The sequence below is a fragment of the Coregonus lavaretus genome (assembly GCF_964263955.1).
Source record: "Coregonus lavaretus genome assembly, chromosome: 22".
Taxonomy (NCBI): Eukaryota; Metazoa; Chordata; class Actinopteri; order Salmoniformes; family Salmonidae; genus Coregonus; species Coregonus lavaretus.
In genome coordinates, this window is record NC_140009.1 from 35,988,170 (window position 1) to 36,010,465 (window position 22,296).

The 22,296-nt window shown below is 43.1% G+C and overlaps 1 protein-coding gene across 1 annotated transcript; it reads right to left on the minus strand.

The window, feature by feature from the left end:
• Positions 1-6,099: 6,099 nt before the first annotated feature.
• Positions 6,100-20,796, minus strand: LOC311150399 (rho-related GTP-binding protein Rho6-like). The gene is made up of 5 exons (XM_084187863.1): positions 20,548-20,796; positions 19,905-19,992; positions 11,003-11,112; positions 7,374-7,508; positions 6,100-7,206 (listed from the first exon to the last, which is right to left on the minus strand). Exons 1-5 carry the CDS (start codon positions 20,665-20,667, stop codon positions 6,961-6,963), a joined length of 699 nt encoding a protein of 232 aa, XP_084043989.1. The 5' UTR covers positions 20,668-20,796; the 3' UTR covers positions 6,100-6,960.
• Between the last annotated feature and the right edge of the window lie 1,500 nt (positions 20,797-22,296).

The following is a 22,296-nucleotide window of genomic DNA, read 5'->3' on the forward strand; positions in this document are numbered from 1 at the left end:
GTGGACATGCTCAGTTTGAAACCAACTGTATTGTTGTGTTCTAAAAGCAACAGGGAGATTTGGAAACCCACATGCTCAGTTTGAAACCAACCGTATTGTTGTGTTCTAAAAGCAACAGGGGGATTTGGAAACCTGTCTTCCCGTTGGGGAAGTTAATCCACTGTGGAACTGTGTTCCTCTCTAATGCATAGAGAGGATTTAAACAGTGACAGTCACTAGGTGGAAAAATACAAATTTCACAGATGGCAGAGAGAGAGAGAGAGAGAGAGAGAGAGAGAGAGAGAGAGAGAGAGAGAGAGAGAGAGAGAGGAGAGAGAGAGAGAGAGAGAGAGAGAGAGAGAGAGAGAGAGAGAGAGAGAGAGAGAGAGAGAGAGAGAGAGAGAGAGAGAGAGAGAGAGAGAGAGAGAGAGAGAGAGAGAGAGAGAGAGAGAGAGAGAGAGAGAGAGAGAGAGAGAGAGCAACTCTTTGGTAAACAACTAACAAAACATATCATCCCTGATCCTGACAATACACAAGTAAGGATAGATTAAACGTCTGTACCGTACACACACCATTGTTTAACATCATGGAGGTGGATTTGACTTGCAGATGTGACCTGAAGGCATGGGTTCCTCCGAGTAATTAGAGCTGGGTATCTGGGGACCCTAAGTAAGATGTTGAGACAGGCTGTGTGAGGTCACATTGACCAGGCAGTGGGTTGGGGTTGGCACCTATGCCACATGTCTCCTGGCAACGGGGCCTGTCTTAGGCACCCACCAGCAGCTGTGATGTTTAAACTGCACAGGCATGCACACATGCACACAAATGGGCTCGAGCACAGACACACACACACGTGCACACACGCTCACATGCGTGCACGCACAAACACACACACGCACACACTCCCAGATGTGGCACGTTGGGAGACAGATGTTGTGTCACTGAGGAGAAGACAGGGAGGGAACGAGGAAGGTTTCAAACAGATTGTAAAGGGGATGAGGGGAAGGTGTGCCAAGAGTGCAACCTGCCTGTCTGTCTGTCTGTCTGTCTGTCACAGTACAGAACATCCCTGGGAGGGGAATTATACTAGGAGGATACAGAAGTGTTCTGTACTTTCATGGTTTTTACTGTGTGTGTTGATCAGGAAACTACAGTGTGGAGCTTCCTTATTTTCCTTTATTAGTGACATTATGTTCTAGGATTGAGTGCACTAGATCTGAGTGCTCATCTGAGTGCACTCTAATGCCTGCCTGAAAACCCTGTGTGAGAGATGCTATTCTGATCCACTCTCTCTTCTCTCTCCAAACTAAAAGGAGAAGGCAAAGTTAATTGCAATGATTCTCATGGAGTTATCTGTCTGATGACCTCACTGCAGGTTTAAACTGATAAGACAAGAGTGATTGGCCAGTCTACTGGGGTTAATGTGCCTGATCATTAAAGCGAGAGCTACTTGATATGTGGTGTGGCCTTTCTATATGGAAGTCAATGAGACACACTCACACACGCACGAATGCACACACACGATTGATAGGGCAGAGCTGTCAATTGGCTGACCTTATCAATGACGTGTCAATGACGTGTGATTGAGCCACAAGATGAGCAATCATTGTCCTTTGAGACAGTGTCAATAGCCTCTTAGACAGATACTGTATGTTGCCAGGACAATCATAAATTAAACCAAAATGTATAACATTTTCCTTTAATTAATTGGTTCATTTGTGGGTGTCTGAGAGTTACGTTAGTTAATAAATACAACTGAAACTGTAACTCATGGTGCCAGTCATGGCAAGCTTTATTAGCAGAGCAAAAGAAAAGGAGAGAAGGTCCAATGTCCAAAATACATTTCAAACAAATACATGTCAACCAAAAAAAAGCTAAGAAAATAGCAATAATAGCTATCAAATAAATATTCACATCAACAACAACATATTGGTCTTTCATCGTTTGAATCAAACATTTTCCTGCGACATTGTTTAAAGATGTCTTTACAAAGATTATAAAACAAGATATGTACAATCATACAACTGTTATAGGACATGCTAGGAGTTGGACTGCATCAACGTACCACACACTGACTGTACTACACATTGGCTGGCTGCATATTATTAACTGATATGGTCCATGAAATGCTTCTATATCCAATACCTGAGCCCCCTGTATGAGCTTGGAACTTGGAACTATAAAAAAAAAAAAAAAAAATATTCTGAATCCAAATTCCGATCAACCCTTGAGATAGAAGCGGAATGTGGAGTTACACTGTATGTGGATATGTCCTGTTATATGATTCGCCCTCTTTCACTCCCTATCTGAGCTACGAACCAACCGAGAGACTCAGAGGAGCCAGTGTGAGTCTCGATTGGTTTCCTGTGTTGAACTGTTGCTAGGCGTTGCTGAGGAATTCCAGTGTGTGACCAACAAGGAACTAGAGCCTTTGTACAAGTCAAATCACTCCTCTAGTCATTGGGACTGACTGACTGACTAACACAGCTCACCACATACACTACCGGTCAAAACTTTTAGAACATCTACTCATTTAAGGGTTTTTCTTTATTTTTACTATTTTCTACATCGTAGAATAATAGGGAAGACATCAAAACTATGAAATAACACATATGGAATAATGTAGTAACCAAAAAAGTGTTAAACAAATCAAAATATATTTTATATTCGAGATTCTTCAAATAGCCACCCTTTGCCTTGATGACAGCTTTGCACACTCTTGGCATTCTCTCAACCACCTTCACCTGGAATGCTTTTCCAACAGTCTTGAAGGAGTTCCCACATATGCTGAGCACTTGTTGGCTGCTTTTCCTTCACTCTGCCGTCCGACTCATCCCAAACCATCTCAATTTGGTTGAGGTCGGGGGATTGTGGAGGCCATGTCATCTGATGCAGCACTCCATCACTCTCCTTCTTGGTAAAATAGACCTTACACAGCCTGGAGGTGTGTTGTGTCATTGTCCTGTTGAAAAACAAATGATAGTCCCACTAAGCCCAAACCAGATGGGATGGCATATCGCTGCAGAATGCTGTGGTAGCCATGCTGGTTAAGTGTGCCTTGAATTCTAAATAAATCACAGACAGTGTCAACAGCAAAGCACCCCACACAATAACACCTCCTCCTCCATGCTTTACGGTGGGAAATACACATGCGGAGATCATCCGTTCACCCTCACCGCGTCTCACAAAGACACGGCAGTAGGAACCAAAAATCTACAATTTGGACTCCAGACCAAAGGACAAATTTCCACCGGTCTAATGTCCATTGCTCGTGTTTCTTGGCCAAAGCAAGTCTTCTTATTGGTGTCCTTTAGTAGTGGTTTCTTTGCAGCAATTAGACCATGAAGGCCTGATTCACACAGTCTCCTCTGAACAGTTGATGTTGAGATGTGTCTGTTACTTGAACTCTGTGAAGCATTTATTTGGGCTGCAATTTCTGAGGCTGGTAACTCTAATGAACTTATCCTCTGCAGCAGAGGTAACTCTGGGTCTTCCATTCCTGTGGTGGTCCTCATGAGAGCCAGTTTCATCATAGCGCTTGATGGTTTTTGCGACTGCACTTAAAGAAACTTTCAAAGTTCTTGACATTTTCCGTATTGTCTTAAAGTAATGATGGACTGTCGTTTCGCTTTGCTTATTTGAGCTGTTCTTGCCATAATATGGACTTGGTCTTTTACCAATTAGGGCTATCTTCTGTATACCCCCCCTACCTTGTCACAACACAACTGATTGGCTCAAATGCATCAAGAAGGAAATAAATTCCACAAATTAACTTTTAAGAAGGCACACCTATTAATTGAAATGCATTCCCCATAACTACCTCATGAAGCTTGTTGAGAGAATGCCAATAGTGTGCAAAGCTGTCATCAAAGCAAAGGGTGGCTAGTTGAAGAATCTCAAATATTAATTTGTTTAACACTTTTTTGGTTACTACATGATTCCATATGTGTTATTTCATAGTTTTGATGTCTCCCCTATTATTCTACAATGTAGAAAATAGTAAAAAAAAAAAACTTTTGACCTGTAGTGTAGGTTAACAAACACAGTCTCAGTCACAAAACAAAAACAAGGATTCAATTCACGCTTTAATACGAAAATTAAAACCCAATAAACCCAAAAACGAATAACGGAAAAAATATATTTCTTTGGACAGGGCCAGCCTGTGCATTTTGTTAGTCAATTGTTTGAAGTTAGGAGGCTTCCACATAACGTACCCCAATGCAAAATGCTTCAACAAGCCAACAGTGGCTGGAGCCTAATGTCTTAGACCAGATCATCTCTTCTTAGTCTTATTTCCTTTACTCACTCATCTCCTAAAGATACTGTACAACTGATAGCAGACTCACTGACCCCCTTTACTCTCAAATTCAAAACTTGTTTAGTGGCACAGCAAGCCATGTCATTGGTTACCCTACATACCAGTGGCTACTGACAGGTAGAAGAAGAGGAAGGGGCAAACACAGATGGGACGGCAGCTTTTTTTTACAGCAGAAATGATGATGGTTCAGTTTGTTTTGCCATACTGTACATAGGCTACTGTATGTCCATGGAGCTGTAGCATGACATATCTCCCAAATTGATCCCAAAGCTGCATTGTTATTGCCACTCGATCAGTTGACTTTGCATCACAATCACTTGAATCATTATTGCTTGATGGTTAAAGCAGAGATAGATCAATGCCATACTGTACACACACATGTATAACCATGAAGCCAAAGATTTAAGCAAAAAAAGGGTAATAGTTTAGCGACATATTGGACTGGACTGCCCTCCATGTTGGTGGGACTTAAGTGCTGCTCATTGGAGGTTTACTAGAGGAACGAGAGAAAGAGATATAGAAGGATGAAAAGAAATATTTAGGAAGAGTAAGAGAGTAAAGGAAATGGAGTGCTACATAAGATTGTTGAAAATGAAATAAATCAACAGCCATATTTTCAACAATCAGGATGAACTTGGGGGATATGATGTGAAAGCCATAATATAAACTGCACATGGTTTGATCTTTGTTGGTTATCAACAGTGTTTCCCCTAGGATTTTCTTCAGCAGCGGTGGCAAAGTTAGCGTGTGGGGAGGGTTAAAACTTTTCTTCACAAGGTAAAAACTTTGTCACACGTTGCACATTTTCCAATTTGGACAAATCACCATGTGCCTAAATAATTGGGATGTCACACTATCATGGTTGCATACCGTTACTGTAACAGATGAGAACAATAGTTTCGCTGATGATTAAAAAGCCAAGATACAGTACAGAAAATATGAGATATGCACTGAAAAGTACTTCAGGACAAAGTGGACAGCAAGGTGTCCACCTGTTCTGAATATATTTCACTTTGAGGGGGGTGGGGGTGGAAGGATTCAACATGGAAGAAAGCTTTCTCTTGATAAAGCCCTCGTGATGAAACCCAACACGAGTGGCCAATGGCGTGGCCTCCGACCAAACATTTTAGAGGCCGTCCTCTTGGCCGCAGACAAAATGTTGCTGTTTTAAAGCTAATTGGCTACAGTTCTACACATTTTGTCATGGCTTATGCTGTGTTCTTATGCTCTCTGAGTGACTCAAACATTATAACAAGATCAATATGGGCCTATGCCCTGAATGGAATTTTAGATTCTTCCTGACTGTCTAGTTTTTATTTTGGTGATTGTTCGTTATCAAAGATGATCTAATTAAAAAATATATAGATCCATTATCTTTTCTGCATGGTTTATATCTGGTTTTAGACCCAACGTTGCTAAATGAATATAGGGGAAACACTGATCAAAATCCTAATAATGTGATGCTACAACATTTTATCCTGTAGTAGGACTTCGTAAACTGGAAATCACATTTCCCCAGTGGATTCAGCCTGACAGTTTTTAAGCAGCATATTCTAGTTTCAAACAGACAGTCCTTTAAAGAATCACCTCAGGGGAATTTCAACACTGACCTGGTTATTACCATATGTAACTTCACAGATCTCTTGACAGATCTACATTAAACCATGTTGTGTCTATGGCCCAGGTTAGAACAATACCCCACTCCCTAGAAGTCATTTCCTCTTTATCAAATGGTGGGAGAGAACTGGATTTCTATCACTCCAGTACATGTACTTAATTTTTTTTACTTCCCTCTTTTCTTTGCTTATCCCAAAGCTCCATTATCTATCTGTTCTGTACATTGCCTCTTTAGCCTGGTACTCCACTGACTGAGAGCCTAGAAGAGCGCGGATGGCTCACACTTCTCAGTCTAGCCTGGTGTCTGCCTGTCTGTCTGCCTGTATGTGTCTCTGCCTGTCTGCCTGCCTGCCTGCCTGTCTGTCTGTCTGTCTAGACCTGCTGCTCTTATCACGGCCGAGACAATGAGACGTGTAATGGCCCTCTGTTCTCGCTGTGGTCAAATCAAACACTCCTCTCTTTACACCTCTCTCAATCAGCCCCCGTTGGGCCTAAATCAAGAAGAGCACAAACACCCATTTGGGAGACCACCGATTTGCTCACGTTGCTACACCTTATAGTTCCCACTCTGCAGTGTAGGAGGGATACAATGTTCAGTAATGTTTGATATATTTTTTGACTTGAGAGGCATTTTTTCTTCACAAGGTTAAAACTTTGTCACTTGTTGCACATTTTCCAATTTGGACAAATCACCATGTGCCTAAATAATTGGGATGTCACACCATCATGGTTGCATACCGTTACTGTAACAGGTGAGAACAATAGTTAGCTGATGATCAAAAAGCCAAGGTACAGTACTGAAAAATATGAGATATGCTCTGGAGAGTACTTCAGGACAACGTGGACAGCAAGGTGTCCACCTGTTCTGAATTGATTTCACTTTGAGGGGGAGTGAGGAAGGATTCAACATGGAAGAAGAGCCTTCTCTTGATTAAGCCATCGTGATGAAACCCACCCCCACCTTCCCCGAACCAAACAGTCAGGGGGTCTGGGGAATCGGAGCAGCGTGTGGGAGGGGAGCGACACCCCCCGCCCTGGGTCTCCACTCACATGACGGAGCAGCTCTTGGTCTTCTCCTTCTTGAAGGTAGAGGAGAGCAGCTCGGAGCGGCTGGGGAGGTGGAGGAGTCTCTTGGAGAGGTGTCGGGTGGGGCTGGTCTTGGGGAGCGGCTGGAGCTTGTTGATGCAAGCCAGAGCGGCCGTCCGGAACACACTGTGGATACTCTTCTCTGAGGTGAACGCTGAACACTCCAGGTAGGCCTCAGCGCCTAGCTGCTTGGCCATGGAGGAACCCTGGGATAGGAGGGAAGAGGGGGGCAGAGGAGAGAGTGGGTGAGAACTTGTTCTGTTCCATACAACAGATAAAACAGCTCTATCTGAACATCGCACCCTCCTGAACAGACCCAGTGTGTGTGTGTGTGTGTGTATGTGTGTTTGTGTGTGCGCGATCTCAGTCTCACCTGCTCATGGGTGATGGGGACCTGTTTCTGATTGGACAGCTCCATCAGGGTGCAGACATCAGTGCGCAGGTCGGTCTTACAGCCAATTAGAAGAATGCGTGTGCTGGGGCAGAAATCTAGGATCTCTGTCTTCCACTGGAAAGACAACAGAGCAGATATTTACTCACATGTAGTTATGATAATGAACAAGTCATGATTAGGGATAAGTCCAGATAGAGATCCTGAATTCATTCCTAATTGGAATGAATGGCTGTAGAGGCATAGGTGATGCATTTCCTGTTTTTACTTATACAGGAAAATATAAGTAAGGCATGTGATATTTCAGAAATATAAAAATTGTCAACCCAAAATACAGTTAATACGGATTTTATACCAATCTTCTGTATAAATAGCCTCTAAAATATATGTAAACAGACCATAAATGTCTCAATTTGTATTTTCTTGGAAAGCTGTGAGTGTTATTATATGATACAATATCAGTACTTGTTTCATTTACAACTTGTCTAAGTCACATCATCAACTGATTTCAGCCAGTGTATGGCTGTGGACTGACTGCATTGCTTAAATGGAATGTTGGCATATTGGCAGTTAATTTGAGAAATGTATGTTATCATTCCCAGTGTTGCCAACTTAGTGACTTTGTCCCTATATTTAGCGCATTTTCAGACCCCTCCAGTAACATTTATTGGTATAAGATTCTAGCAACAAATTCAGTTACTTTTCAGGCTGCTTTGGGGAGTTTTGACAGAGGGTTTCTATGGTTTTGATAGCATTTTGCTACATTTCCCACTCAATTCTGCTGCAAACGAGAGTGGGAGAAGCTGTCTGTGCAACAGAAGTCACAGCATCAGCACGCACACAGGCAGAGAAGCACAAGGGGAGGCGGTGTTCGGTGGGAGAGGGGGGCGAAAACGCGCAGCAGGGCAAATTGGTGGTGTGACGTCGTCGCGGAAACTACAAAACGTCATCTAGCGACTTCTAGCGACAAATCAAGAAGCCAATAGTGGATCTCACAGAAACATTGTTGGCTACACTGATCATTCCTCTAAAACTGGCTGGCTACAGCTAGCTAACAAACAGTGCAGATAATCTTCAAATTCATTGTTTTACACAATATATTATCACATCACTGGCAAACAAACCATGGTTGACCAACTCCCTTACCAAAATGGCTGACCTTTTAGAGCATCATATGGTTCATGCCCATTCTAGTATTCTAATTCGTAATTCTATAGATAGGTCTCCCAAATGACTAATGTACTTGCCTTATGAATACCTACATAAGTAGTCTAAGGACCTGGTGAAGCACATAAACTAGCTATAAACTAGACAGCAACAATACATTGCCTCTGTTTTGAATAGCAATTTTTGAAAACCCCAATAACAGCCAGATTATTTCTAGCCTGATGGCTGGAGACATACACTACATGTCCAAAAGTATGTGGACACCTACTCGTCAAACATTTCATTCCAAAATCATGGGCATTAATATAGAGTTGGTCCCACTCTTTGCTGCTATAACAGCCTCCACTCTTCTGGGAAGGCTTTCCACTAGATGTTGGAACATTGCTACGGGGACTTGTTTCCATTCAGTCGCAAGAGCATTAGTGAGGTCGGGCGCCGATGTTGGGCGATTAGGCCTGGCTCGCAGTCTGCGTTCCAAGTCTGCGTGGTCCTCTGTAGCTCAGCTGGTAGAGCACGGCGCTTGTAACGCCAAGTTAGTGGGTTCGATCCCCGGGACCACCCATACACAAAAAAAAAAAAAAAAATGTATGCACGCATGACTGTAAGTTGCTTTGGATAAAAGCGTCTGCTAAATGGCATATTATTATTATTATTATTATAATTGGTCCCAAAGGTGTCCGATGGCGTTGAGGTCAGGGCTCTGTGCAGGCCAGTCATGCTGAAACAGGAAAGGGCCTTCCCCAGACTGTTTCCACAAAGTTGGAAGCACAGAATCGTCTACAATGTCATTGTATGCTGTAACGTTAAGATTTCCCTTCACTGGAACTAAGGAGCCAGAACCATAACAAACAGCCTCAGACCATTATTCCTCCTCCACCAAACTTTACAGTTGGCACTATGCCAATTCGGGCAAGTAGTGTTTTCCTGGCATCTGCCAAACCCAGATTCGTCTGTCGGACTGCCAGATTGTGAAGCGTGATTCATCACTGCAGAGAATGCGTTCCCACTGCTCCAGAGTCCAACGGCGGCGAGCTTTACACCACTCCAGCCGAAGCTTGGCAATGCACATGGTGATCTTAGGCTTGTGTGCGGCTGCTCGGCCATGGAAACCCATTTCATGAAGCTACCAACGAACAGTTATTGTGCTGACGTTGCTTCCAGAGGCAGTTTGGAACTCGGTAGTGAGTGTAGCAACTGAGGACAGATGATTTGTACGTGCTACGGGCTTCAGCACTCGGCGGTCCCGTTCTGTGAGCTTGTGTGGCCTACCACTTTGTGACTGAGCCGTTGTTGCTCCTAGACGTTTCCACTTCACAATAACAGCACTTACAGTTGACCGGGGAAGATCTAGCAGGGCAGAAATTTGACGAACTGACTGGTTGGAAAGGTGGCATCCTATGACAGTGCCACGTTTAAAGTAACTGAACTCTTCAGTAAGGCCATTCTCCTGCCAATGTTTGTCTGTGGAGATTGCATGGCTGTGTGCTCGATTTTATACACCTGTCAGCAACGGGTTTGGCTGAAATAGCCGAATCCACTTATTTAAAGGGTTGTCAACATACATGATGTATGAAGCAACACGCAACAATTTCAACGATTTTACTAAGTTATAGTTCATATAAGGAAATCAGTCAACTGAAATAAATTAATTAGTCCCTAATCTATGGATTTCACATGACTGGACAGGAGCGCAGCCATAGGAGGGCCTGAGAGGGCATTTGCCCACACACTGGAGAGCCAGGCCCAGCCTATAAGACAGAGTTTTTCCCCACAAAAGGGCTTTATTACAGACAGAAATACTCCTCAGTTTCATCAGCTGTCTGGCTGGCTGGTCTCAGATGATCCCGCAGGTGAAGAAGCCGGATGTGGAGGTCCTGTGCTGGTGTGGTTACACGTGGTCTGCTGTTGTGAGGCTGGTTGGACGTTCTGCCAAATTCTCTAAAACGATGTTGGAGGTGGCTTATGGTAGAGAAATGAACATTACATTCTCTGGCAACAGCTCTGGTGGATATTCCTGGAGTCAGCATATCAATTGCACACTCCCTCAAAACTTGAGCCATCTGTGGCATTGTGTTGCGTGACAAAACTGCACATTTTAGATTGGCCTTTTATTTTCCCCAGCACAAGGTGCATCTGTGTAATGATCATGCTTTTTAATCAGCTTCTTGATACGCCACACCTGTCAGGTGGATGGATTATCTTGGCAAATGAGGAATCCTCACTAACAGGGATGTAAACAAGCTTTTTGTGCATATGGAACATTTCTGGTATCTTTTATTTCAGCTCTTGAAACATGGAACCAACACATTGCATGTTGCGTTTATATTTTTGTTCAGTATAGATAGAAGCTCTGAGGACTTGCCGACAGATATGAAGACTGTTTAGAGCGAGAGAGAAAGAGAGAGACAGACAGACAGACATAAGTGAGAGATGGGGAACATTACCTTCTTGAGCCCACAGTCAAAAATATCTGGGCGGCTGATGTCGAAACAGAGGAGCACCGCGTCAGAGTCGCTGTAACAGAGAGGCCTAACGTTGTCGTAGTAGGGAGAACCTAGAGGAGAGGACAGACACTTGTTAACAGGGGTCCAAGACAACATGAAGAAGTAGACTGTTTTCTTTTAGAAATATAATGCAGAAAGGATACATCATAAGTAATAGAAGAAACAACCTGTAGTTGGGTGAGTAGAGAGAGAGAGAGAGAGAGAGAAAGATAGAAAGAGAGTGTGTGTGAGAGAAAGAAACAGACAGAGCGAGACAGACATAGAGAGAGAGAGACATAGAGAGAGAGAGACATAGAGAGAGAGACATAGAGAGAGAGAGAGACATAGAGAGAGAGAGACATAGAGAGAGAGACATAGAGAGAGAGAGAGAGACAGAGAGAGAGAGACATAGAGAGAGAGAGACATAGAGAGACAGAGAGAGAGAGAGACATAGAGAGAGAGAGAGACAAAGAGAGAGGCATAGAGAGAGAGGCACAGAGAGAGAGAGGCACAGAGAGAGAGGCACAGAGAGAGAGAGAGACACAGAAAGAGACACAGAGAGAGAGACATAGAGAGAGACATAGAGAGAGAGACATAGAGAGAGAGAGACATAGAGAGAGAGAGAGACATAGAGAGAGAGAGAGACATAGAGAGAGAGATACATAGAGAGAGAGACAGACATAGAGAGAGAGACAGAGAGAGAGAGAGACATAGAGAGAGAGACATAGAGAGAGAGAGACATAGAGAGAGAGAGAGACATAGAGAGAGAGAGAGACATAGAGAGAGAGATACATAGAGAGAGAGACAGACATAGAGAGAGAGACAGAGAGAGAGAGAGACATAGAGAGAGAGACATAGAGAGAGAGACATAGAGTGAGAGAGACATAGAGAGAGAGACATAGAGAGAGAGACATAGAGAGAGAGACATAGAGAGAGAGAGAGACAGAGAGAGAGACATAGAGAGAGAGAGACATAGAGCGAGAGAGACATATAGAGAGAGAGACATAGAGAGAGAGAGACATAGAGAGAGACATAGAGAGAGACATAGAGAGAGACATAGAGAGAACAGAGACCAGGGATTATCTCGGAGGGATATCACTTCTCATACTGAGCTGAGACGTACTTTGCCTTTCCTCTCTCTTTTCCCTGTCATCCTCTCCCCTATTGGTCTTTCAGAGGGGGAGATGAGGACAACCAAGGCACTAAATCCACAATGATCTTTTTTAGCAGTGGATTAGGCAAGTGGAACAGAACAGTGAGGCTGGTTGGGGGCAGCAGAGCAGGCAGATGCTCCTACTCCTGTGCTTGGAATCCTTAAGCAACTACTCCCCCCTCTCTCTCTCTCCCCTCTAAACGCCCCCTTGTCCTCCCCCCACTCAACACAGAGCAATACCTCCAGTCCCTCTGCCGTTACCACAGCAACAGCCTTGGAATTCTCCATCTGCATAAAGCATTCCTCCCACCCCTCCTTAAAGGCTGGCCGCAACTGCCAATCAATCATTTTACACATCCCGCAAACACACTGCTGTGTCTTACTGCCCACCCACCTACCCTGCTTCTTGCTCTACACATTCCTCTGTTAAAACAATGTTGGGGCACACACACATGCATGAAAACGTCTGCACACACGTATGAGGGCACACACACACACCACGCACACACACACACACCCCTTGGTTACTTGAGTCTCCTCTCTCTCGTTCACTTTGTTTATCGGTTATATTTGGCATCAGTGAAAGGTGATTCTCATTTCTTAGTCTAATCAAAGGGAAAATGAGAGGCTCGAAGGGATAATGTTGTTAACTCTGATTACATAGGACTTCCAATTGCTATCTAATGGGTATAATCTATCTACATTTCCCTTTATGGCTATATATACCACACTAGACGATGACGTCACCGTTCATTACATATTACATATATCCAAGCTAATTTATTTACAATGTGATGTACAGAACAACACAGAAAAGGATACGGTACCACCGCCTCCAAAAGAGCACAAAGAACATGGGTGTGTCTTCATATAGACCAGGCCATAAATAGTTAATGATTCTCCACATTATCAAAGGATAAAATTGAATTAGCCAGCTGCTGTGAGACGGGTTTGAAATAATGACAAGCTGTGGTAGAATATCTGAGTAGTTTGACGTTTTGAACGTCAACGGTGTAGCTTCTGTAGAGGAACAATAGGACTAGCTTGTTGCTTCACGAAACACTTCAGTCTGTATCTAAGAGTGTTGTGCCAGTAACCGAAAGGTCGCTGGTTCTAATCCCCGAGCCGACTAGGTGAAAAATCTGTCGATGTGCCCTTGAGCAAGGCACTTAACCCTAATTGCTCCTGTAAGTCGCTCTGGATAAGAGCGTCTGCTAAATGACTAAAAATGTTTTAAAAAATATGCCTTTAGAAATGACTACAGCTTTCATCTTAAGGATGTTTTCTCAGCTCACTCCTGACCATTGAGTGATGGAGAGCATGTACTTTGAACTACCTGAACAATATCAAACAGATCATACTCATCAACTTCTGCTGTTTTTACACAGGAGGTAACACAGTCCATCAACCCTCTTTGTTTAGTTCAAGTTTCAAGTCGTATGTACAGGAGAAACATGGTATACAGTACTGTCCAACGAAATGCTTACTTGCAGGTTCCTTCTCGACAATGCAACAACAATAATAAATAATAAAAGATAAGAATACGAACATAAAGTAAATAGATCAGTAGAATAGAATAAACATTTTAGCATCAGTATAATACAGGAAGCACAATTTATAGTGCAATATTTACACATGTTTTGGGGAAGGGGGGCAAGTGTTTAAATTTTGCAGTATTTAGCAATCATAATAAGAGTCTGGTAGCAGTAGTTGTGATGTGTGTAGTATGAATGTATGTGTGTGTGTGTGTGTGTGTGTGTGCATGTAGTATGAATGTGTGTGTGTGTGTGTCATAAATATAGATATTACATTATCATTACTATATTATAACTTACATTACGGCATTAAGAAACAGTCAGACACATAATATCGGACCAATTAATTAAGGCAGTTCAAAGGCAGGGAAGAAGGCCGACTATCATTATCATGATCAGTGTGTCCGTCAGCTTCTGCATGGAGGTGGCTAGCATCCCTCTGCCTCCCAGGGAAGATTAAGAGGTGAGTGTGTGTGTGCGTGTGCGTGTGTGTGCGAGGCGTGGGTGTGTGTCTCCCAAATGGTCGGGGAAGAGAAGGGCAGTCACGGACCGGGGAGCCCAGGGTGTGACTCTGCATTAAATGGCCACTGATTTAAATGCAGAGATCGATGGACATGATGCAAACAGGGGGCTGGGGAGCCATTTCAATTAAATATGGACACATTACTCAGGAGAAGAGGGATGAGCGAGGGGGGGAAAGGGAGGGGGAGGAAGGACCTGCTGTTATGACCAACTGGGGTTTGAACCCAGGTCTCTTGTATGTAGCAAGACTGTGTTAGCCGCTGAGCTATAGCCTAGGTATCCTGTTCCCCAGTAGCTGGAGGAGGGAGGGAGAGAGGGAGGGAGGGAGGGAGAGAAGGAGAGAGAGGAAGGAGGAGAGGGAGGGAGGGAGGGAGGGAGGGAGGGAGGGAGGGAGGGAGGGAGGGAGGGAGGGAGTAAAGGAAGGGAGGGAGGGAGAGGAAGGAGGAGAGGGAGGGAGGGTGTCAGATCACAGTGAGGCCTCCACTACCATTAATCCTTCACAGAAGAGGCACTTTTCCTCCCCTCTCTTACCACAGCCATACAACACACTACACAGTGGAGCTATCCACTCAGGCTCACAACGCCACAGCCATACAACACACTGTACAGTGGAGCTCTCAGGTTGTCTTATTTTTGCACATCTCAGAAGATTGCAATATATGTATGTTGTTTCTGAGATGGTCAACTTTTCTCCAGGCGTTGTGAGAGAGCTGACCCACCACTGACAGCAGAGCTCCTAACTATGAGCCACATGTTCTCTCTCTCAACCTCACTTTCCTCTCCTCCACTCTGCTCCTCCCTCTTTCCTTGCTACAAATGGAGACGTTCTGTTGCATGAATCATAGATGGGGAGGATTCAGTAGAAAGAAAAAAATAGAAAAACTAAAACGGCATCAACATTCCTATCATGGCTAGGCCTGAACTCAATCATTACTAACGCCTGCAGCGGTGTGTCGAGGTGGAAAGTGGACCAGTAGTGTGGAAGTGGGATGGAGGGATACTGGAATTGGAGATAAGAAGAGGAGAGGAGGACAGGACTGTTCCAATATCCACACTAGCCTTCTATGAAGCAATGCATTGGGCATCCATTCTAAAAGGTACACTAGTGTGAATATTTGGATGTTGAATAGCACATACAGGTGGGGGAGGGGCAGAGACGCAGTCTACTTTGGGGTGTATTATATTAATCAAGGAGTGAGTGCCTTCATGGTTATGCCTAATAATCCACATCATTAACCTACAATTCATTTAGAAAGAGGAAAGGAGGGTATTCCTAAAGTCAGTCAGATTAATGATGCAGACGGAGAGCTGGCATGACTCACTGGGTTTTGGGATGTAACTATCCTGTCATATCCACCCCTTAGGGCTGCAGTCTGCTGGGCTGATAACTATCTCACAGCAACAAAACAACACATGCCCATCCATTAGGATGTTACCACTACTGCTGGTCTAAAAATTAACCAAGAGGACAGTGAGGTTAGAGGTCAGAGGTTACTAAAGAGATGGACAGAAGGGGGAAAATATTAGTATCCACCCTGACACCATAGGATCAAGTCTTCACACATTTCAGAGTCAGGTTCAATTCCGTTTCAATTCAGTCAATTCCCCATCTAAACTGAAATTCCAATTCATTTTCAATGAGGAAAATTGCAATGGAATTCACCCAAACCCTGACTCATTCCCCATATCCTCTGCTTCCCTATGAATGTGTTATAATACAGCAATGGAATATTTTCTATAATTTCTTAATGATGTTGGAATGTTTTACTAGCATAATGCAGATCGTCTCATCAGCTAAATGTCTGTGTACTGTAATATAGATGCATATGTCAATGTAATGTATGTTTCATACAGGCTAGCCTAATCATCTTATAATATATCTTGACAATACAAAGCCTGGTATCAGAAAGTGCATTTAAAAGACCCTCAATCACTCTGAAACAATCTAACACCGTAGATCCTAAGTTACTCTTCATGAGTTACAGCCACTGTGTGTGTGTGTGTGTGTGTGTGTGTGTGTGTGTGTGTGTATGTGTGTGTGTGTGTGTATGTGTGGTGCTAAATGTCAGGCAGACCCAGTCCCTCCTACACCCCTCTCTCTCTCTTGCATGTTAAACGGGCTAGCGTACTGATTAAAACCAGTGGATTGATTTTAGCCAGTAAATCCCAGAGAACCATCGGAGAGAGCTGCCACGAAACCCAATGATGAGATCAGTCCAATCAATGGAGAGGAGCTTCACTAATGAGGAGAGACTCAGAGAATCAGGCTAGCATAGAAACATCATTATTAGAACAGGCATTCCTATTCAAGTCAATTGAATGGTTGTCCTTTCTAGTAATTATTATTCTATGGCCACAGCAGCAGCAGTAGAGCTCATACAATTAGAACATATTACAGTTATGGGGACACTCTGTGGCATGCATGAGGCATGATGAACATCAGTTAGGCAGAACTGCCTGTCACGACCATGACCATACAGTATGTTAGATATCTGGTGGACGTTATGTTTTCAATATAGACACTGGACAAAGAAGAGGGGGATAGAGAGAGAAAGAGGGGGAGAGCAAGGGTGAGAGAGCGAGAGAGAGAGCGAGAGCGAGAGCGAGAGCAAGAGAGAGAGAGAGAGAGAGAGAGAGAGAGAGAGAGAGAGAGAGAGAGAGAGAACAGAGGGAGAGGGTAGGTCATTTTCTTAGTGTAAGCCGTTGGGGGGGTTCTACTAAGCTAACATATGGAATTGTTTTAACATGTTCATACCATGGATCATTTAGCTATTACATTTTTGTAGGTATAAAAAAATATGTTAAATAATTATTTACTACTATAGCCCATAGAAACGCATTGAATAACACATTCATAAAGGGCAAAAAAGACAGTCAAAAAATAAATCATAAGGAATAAGGTTATGAAGTGTCTGTCCTATATCTAGGAGATAGGGACACATATTTAACCCCTTATTTTTGTTGCCACAAAACTACCTCCATACTTCCATTGATTTGTTTGAATTGCCTTCAGCCGACCCGGAGGACACCATCATGTTCGTGAAAGTCTCATCTATCCATAGAGTGGTCATATTAATAAGTAGGACAAACCATTCGGACACCGATTTTTGGTTTGTCTCCTGGTCTGACAAACAGTGCTGTCCCTCTGCCACTTTCCACCGCAGATGCGGAAAGGTGACATAGGAGGATGCGGTGGATTGAGACGCAGCCCATGCAGATATCTCTAGCTTAAACTGACGGATTTTGATGGGGATTTTTTTATTATGTTTATTATGCACGGGTGCGTCAATAGACTCTTAAGGATTAATTAGGATTTTGGCAGGCATTTTAAAAGGGGGACTTGATGTGCAGTAGCACCTTAGAATAGTTTTGAAAGTCACTTTAGCCATGATTTCAGTGTTTGGGTGATTGAAATGTAGATCATAGGCTACTACATAACTACCGTATCTCATTGAGTTTCTCATCTGCTCCAAAAACCCTCTGATACCTCCCTCTGCCAAATCCACTGGCTCTTCCCACTAACACCTCCCTCCTTCTGCCCTCTGCCCATCAACGGGCACTGTGCCACAGTCCGACCAATCAGATCAGAGGCCAGGGCTCGGATTAAAAAAGAGCCAGAGATTTGCACTGAAACAAATTACATTTACTATTTTTACGTTTCATTCTGCTCATGGGGGTCATGCAGTGGACGACGATGGCGGTGGTAAACATTACTTTATATAGGCTCCAAGTGGGTCTCTTATATAAAGGATTGACAATATCCACTATGAATGCAGCCAAAGGGTACCAATACATATTAATAATCACAGGCTCAGCCATACTGACATACTGTAGCCGACAGACACATATCTAGAGTAGGGTATCTGAGTATGGAATGAGATATAGGCTATAGGTTGATCATCATGATGTATGTAAATAATATCAAGGTAACATGAAGGTGTTACAGTATGCTGACGGCCAAATCATACTGATTCTACTAATAATAACCCATCCTGACCCACTGTAGCTAACACATATCTAGAGTAGCCTACAGTGGTATCTGTATATCTAGCGTAGCCTACAGTGGTATCTGTATATCTAGCGTAGCCTACAGTGGTATCTGTATATCTAGCGTAGCCTACAGTGGTATCTGTATATCTAGCGTAGCCTACAGTGGTATCTGTATATCTAGCGCAGCCTACAGTGGTATCTGTATATCTAGCGTAGCCTACAGTGGTATCTGTATATCTAGCGTAGCCTACAGTGGTATCTGTATATCTAGCGTAGCCTACAGTGGTATCTGTATATCTAGCGTAGCCTACAGTGGCATTTGTATATCTAGCGTAGCCTACAGTGGTATCTGTATATCTAGCGTAGCCTACAGTGGTATCTGTATATTTAGCGTAGCCTACAGTGGTATCTGTATATCTAGCGTAGCCTACAGTGGTATCTGTATATCTAGCGCAGCCTACAGTGGTATCTGTATATCTAGCGCAGCCTACAGTGGTATCTGTATATTTAGCGCAGCCTACAGTGGTATCTGTATATTTAGCGTAGCCTACAGTGGTATCTGTATATCTAGCGCAGCCTACAGTGGTATCTGTATATTTAGTGTGGGGGAATATAGAATGAGATCTGTGTATAGAATGAGATCTAGGTACTGTATCTAGGCTAGATGTGATGGGATATGAACAGGTGCAGCTTGGCAGGGCAGATCCAGGTTATCAGTTAGTCGGTTGTTTTCAGGTCAGTGGTTTTACAGTGGAGGGCCCTGTGGAGGTTCTACATTTACATTTACATTTACGTCATTTAGCAGACGCTCTTATCCAGAGCGACTCACAAATTGGTGCATTCACCCTATAGCCAGTGGGATAACCCCTTTACAATTCTTATTTTTCTTTTCTTTTTTTCTTCTTTTTTTTTGGGGGGGGGGGGGGGGGGGGGTTATAATAACATACTGTAGGCTACAGGGTACACTACTCAGTTAGCACAACATATAGTGGGGCAGGCTATAGTGTCAGTAAGCTAGCACAACATTCAGTAGGCCAGTGGTTTTCAAACCTCTCCTCGGGACCCCCAGACGTTTAAATATTTAGTTGTAACCCTGAACTCGCTCACTTGATTCACCTAATCAATGTATGATTAGTTGAGAATTTAAATCAGGTTTGCTAGCTCTGGAATAGTTCAATTACATGGAAAGGATGGGGGTCCCCAGGGGAGAAGTTTTGAAAACCCATGCTGTAGGCTAGTGTCAGTAGGCTACACGACCAGGATTCTATGACGTCGTACACACTACACATACATCAATATTGTGCAGCCACATTATAAGACTGGATGTGCTGTGCTTTCAGGCGTTGCTATGATATAGTAAGTCATGTCAGTAATGCATCAATGTTCAACACAGTCAAAAGAAAGAGCTAAGGCCGGTCTGAGAGTGAATACTTTAGACCACTGTGACGCAGGTCATATAGCGGATGAGATAGAGGATATACATTTACATTTTAGTCATTTAGCAGACGCTCTTATCCAGAGCGACTTACATGGTTTATGGTTACGTGCCTTGCTCAAGGGCACATCGAAAGATGTTTCACCTAGTCGGCTCGGGGATTAGAACCAGCGACCTTTCGGTTACTGGCACAGAGGAGGGATGAAATAGGATGAAGGATGTTGTTACCTGATGTGTCCCACAGACTGAGCTCCACACGCTGTTCCTCCAGTTCCAGACACGCTGTGTAGTTCTCAAACACCGTGGGCACATAGGTCTAAGCAGAGAAGCAACATAACCCGTCTGTCAATATCCCTGCTACTACTGATGGAATTTATCATTTCATAATTAGGACCTACATGAAAGGAAGCTTTCTAATGTGAAAATAGTACAAATTAGCAATTATGCAGTAAATGCTTTATGTCCCTATGTGCATGGAATATAGAAAAGTGGAAAAAGTGAACTAATGAAACATTTAAATGAATGATTTTTTTTTTTGCATTATTATATATGGTTTATAAAATAAAATTCAATGTGATGTGATGATCAGAAGCCTACAGTAGAAAAGTTGATATAATCCAATGTGAAAACTGAATTCTTGGAAATGCGCATCATGTAGCAGCTATAGGCAGCCTCTAGCTGAAGCGGATGGTGCACTATTAGAAATGAATCCATCATCAGTTAGCATATATTCCTAACTTTCCAAAAACATTTATTAGGCTCATCAAATCCACAGAGGCATGTACTAACTCAATATGGATGCTCTGCAGAACATATATGATTTGTATCTTAAAATGTCAGTATTGCAACGTGAGAACAAATATTCGCATACCTCTGGATAACAATCCTTCGCGAGGACTTGCAAAATCGCCGTTTTTCCGCATTGAACATCGCCAACCAGAACCAGTTTACATCTCACCACCAACGGCTGCGTATTTCTCCTTTCCTTCATATTTGTAACAGTAAAAAACAAAAGACTTAAAAGAAAATGGGTAAAACGCGAAACCCCGAAGAAAAACGGTCCTCCGTCACTTAAGAGCACTGTAGCACTGTTGATTACTACTAATCGGATGCCTGCAGTTGATGTGAGAAAAAGAGGCAACACTGCGGCTCTTTATACTGAGCTCACAGCCAATGTGTGCGCGCGTGGTTTTCCTGAATTTCTAGCATTACTTTCACTGCCCCAAGGTTCTATTCTCCCCGATGACTCAAATTAAATTGGTTCTTTATCCTTATAAACAATCCTATGATGGATTGTTATAGAAAAGGTACCTAAAACCAATAGAATAATCTACATAAAATTATTATTACTTTGGTTATGCACAAGACAGTACAACTTAATTGTAGTCTTTTCTCTAGGGCCTAGACTAGAGTCAATTAGGCAATGCCTGTGGTGTAGAGATCCAAGTCAAACACAAATATGTAACAAACAATAAAGATTACCTTTGTAACTAACCATTAACCTCATTATTTCCAATGGCAGTTCTTTTAACATATTTTTCGATTTGCCTTTCAATACACTCAAAAAGCGACAGTATTAGTATGTTGGTCACTCGTTAAATCAAGTTGGTCTGTTATTCCTCAGGACATACTGTAGTGTGGTCTGTTGCTCTAGGACTTTGCTGCCACAAATTAAATCATTAGATGGACTTAACTCTGCTAGATCAACAGATCAATAGGCACCACAATAGAGTCAGCAGACCCTTTCCACTGTTAGATAATTAGTCTGCTTTCATCAGCACCACAGGCTCGAATTACTGGGTAGAGTCTGTCTCAGGCCAAGCTCAATCTAATTTGTCTGGAGAAATATGACAGTAATTACATTTTCAAAGTATTCTAAGCAGTAATGTAATTAACAAACCATCATCATCTTTTTATAGATATTTTTTCAAAAAGTAGTTTGAGCTCCGATTCTTGATTTCTCATCCATCTATTTAACTGTAGTGGTCAACTTCACAAAGGAAATAGCTAATAAGAAAAAACTGTTAGGTTAGTCACGATGATCTGTTGACTCTTCCCAATACTATCGACCCGTAGTACTCCCTTTTGTCATCATGAAGTGCTTTGAGAGGCTAGTTAAGGACCATATCACCTCCACCTTACCCGACACCCTATATCGCCCCAATGATTGACTTCCACAGAGAGTCACAGCATGTCTCACAGTCCCACCAGAGGACGCAATCACCATTGCACTGCACACTGCCTTATCCCACCTGGACAAGAGAAATACCTATGTAAGAATGTTGTTCATCGACTACAGCTCAGCCTTCAACACCATTGTGCCCTCCAAGCTCATCACTAAGCTCAGAGCCCTGGGTCTGAACCTCTCCCTGTATAACTGGGTCCTGGAATTCCTGACGGACCGACCCCAAGTGGTGAAGGTAGGCAACAACACCTCCGTCACGCTGATCCTCAACACAGGGGACAGGGGTCCGTGCTCAGCCCCCTCCTGTACTCCCTGTTCACCCATGACTGCGTGGCCACGCACATCTCCAACTCAATCATCAAGTTTTCTGACGACACAACAGTGGTAGGCCTGATTACCAACAACAATAACACAGCCTACAGGGAGGAGGTTAGA

Excerpts from the sequence above, each read along its gene's own strand:
- LOC311150399 (XM_084187863.1), bottom strand. The coding sequence starts at position 20,667 with ATGAAGGAAAGGAGAAATACGCAGCCGTTGGTGGTGAGATGTAAACTG. Across the intron at positions 19,993-20,547 it reads CGAAGGATTGTTATCCAGAG|ACCTATGTGCCCACGGTGTT; the intron begins GTATGCGAATAT and ends TTCTCTGCTTAG. Across the intron at positions 7,509-11,002 it reads TTGACTGTGGGCTCAAGAAG|TGGAAGACAGAGATCCTAGA; the intron begins GTAATGTTCCCC and ends TTGTCTTTCCAG.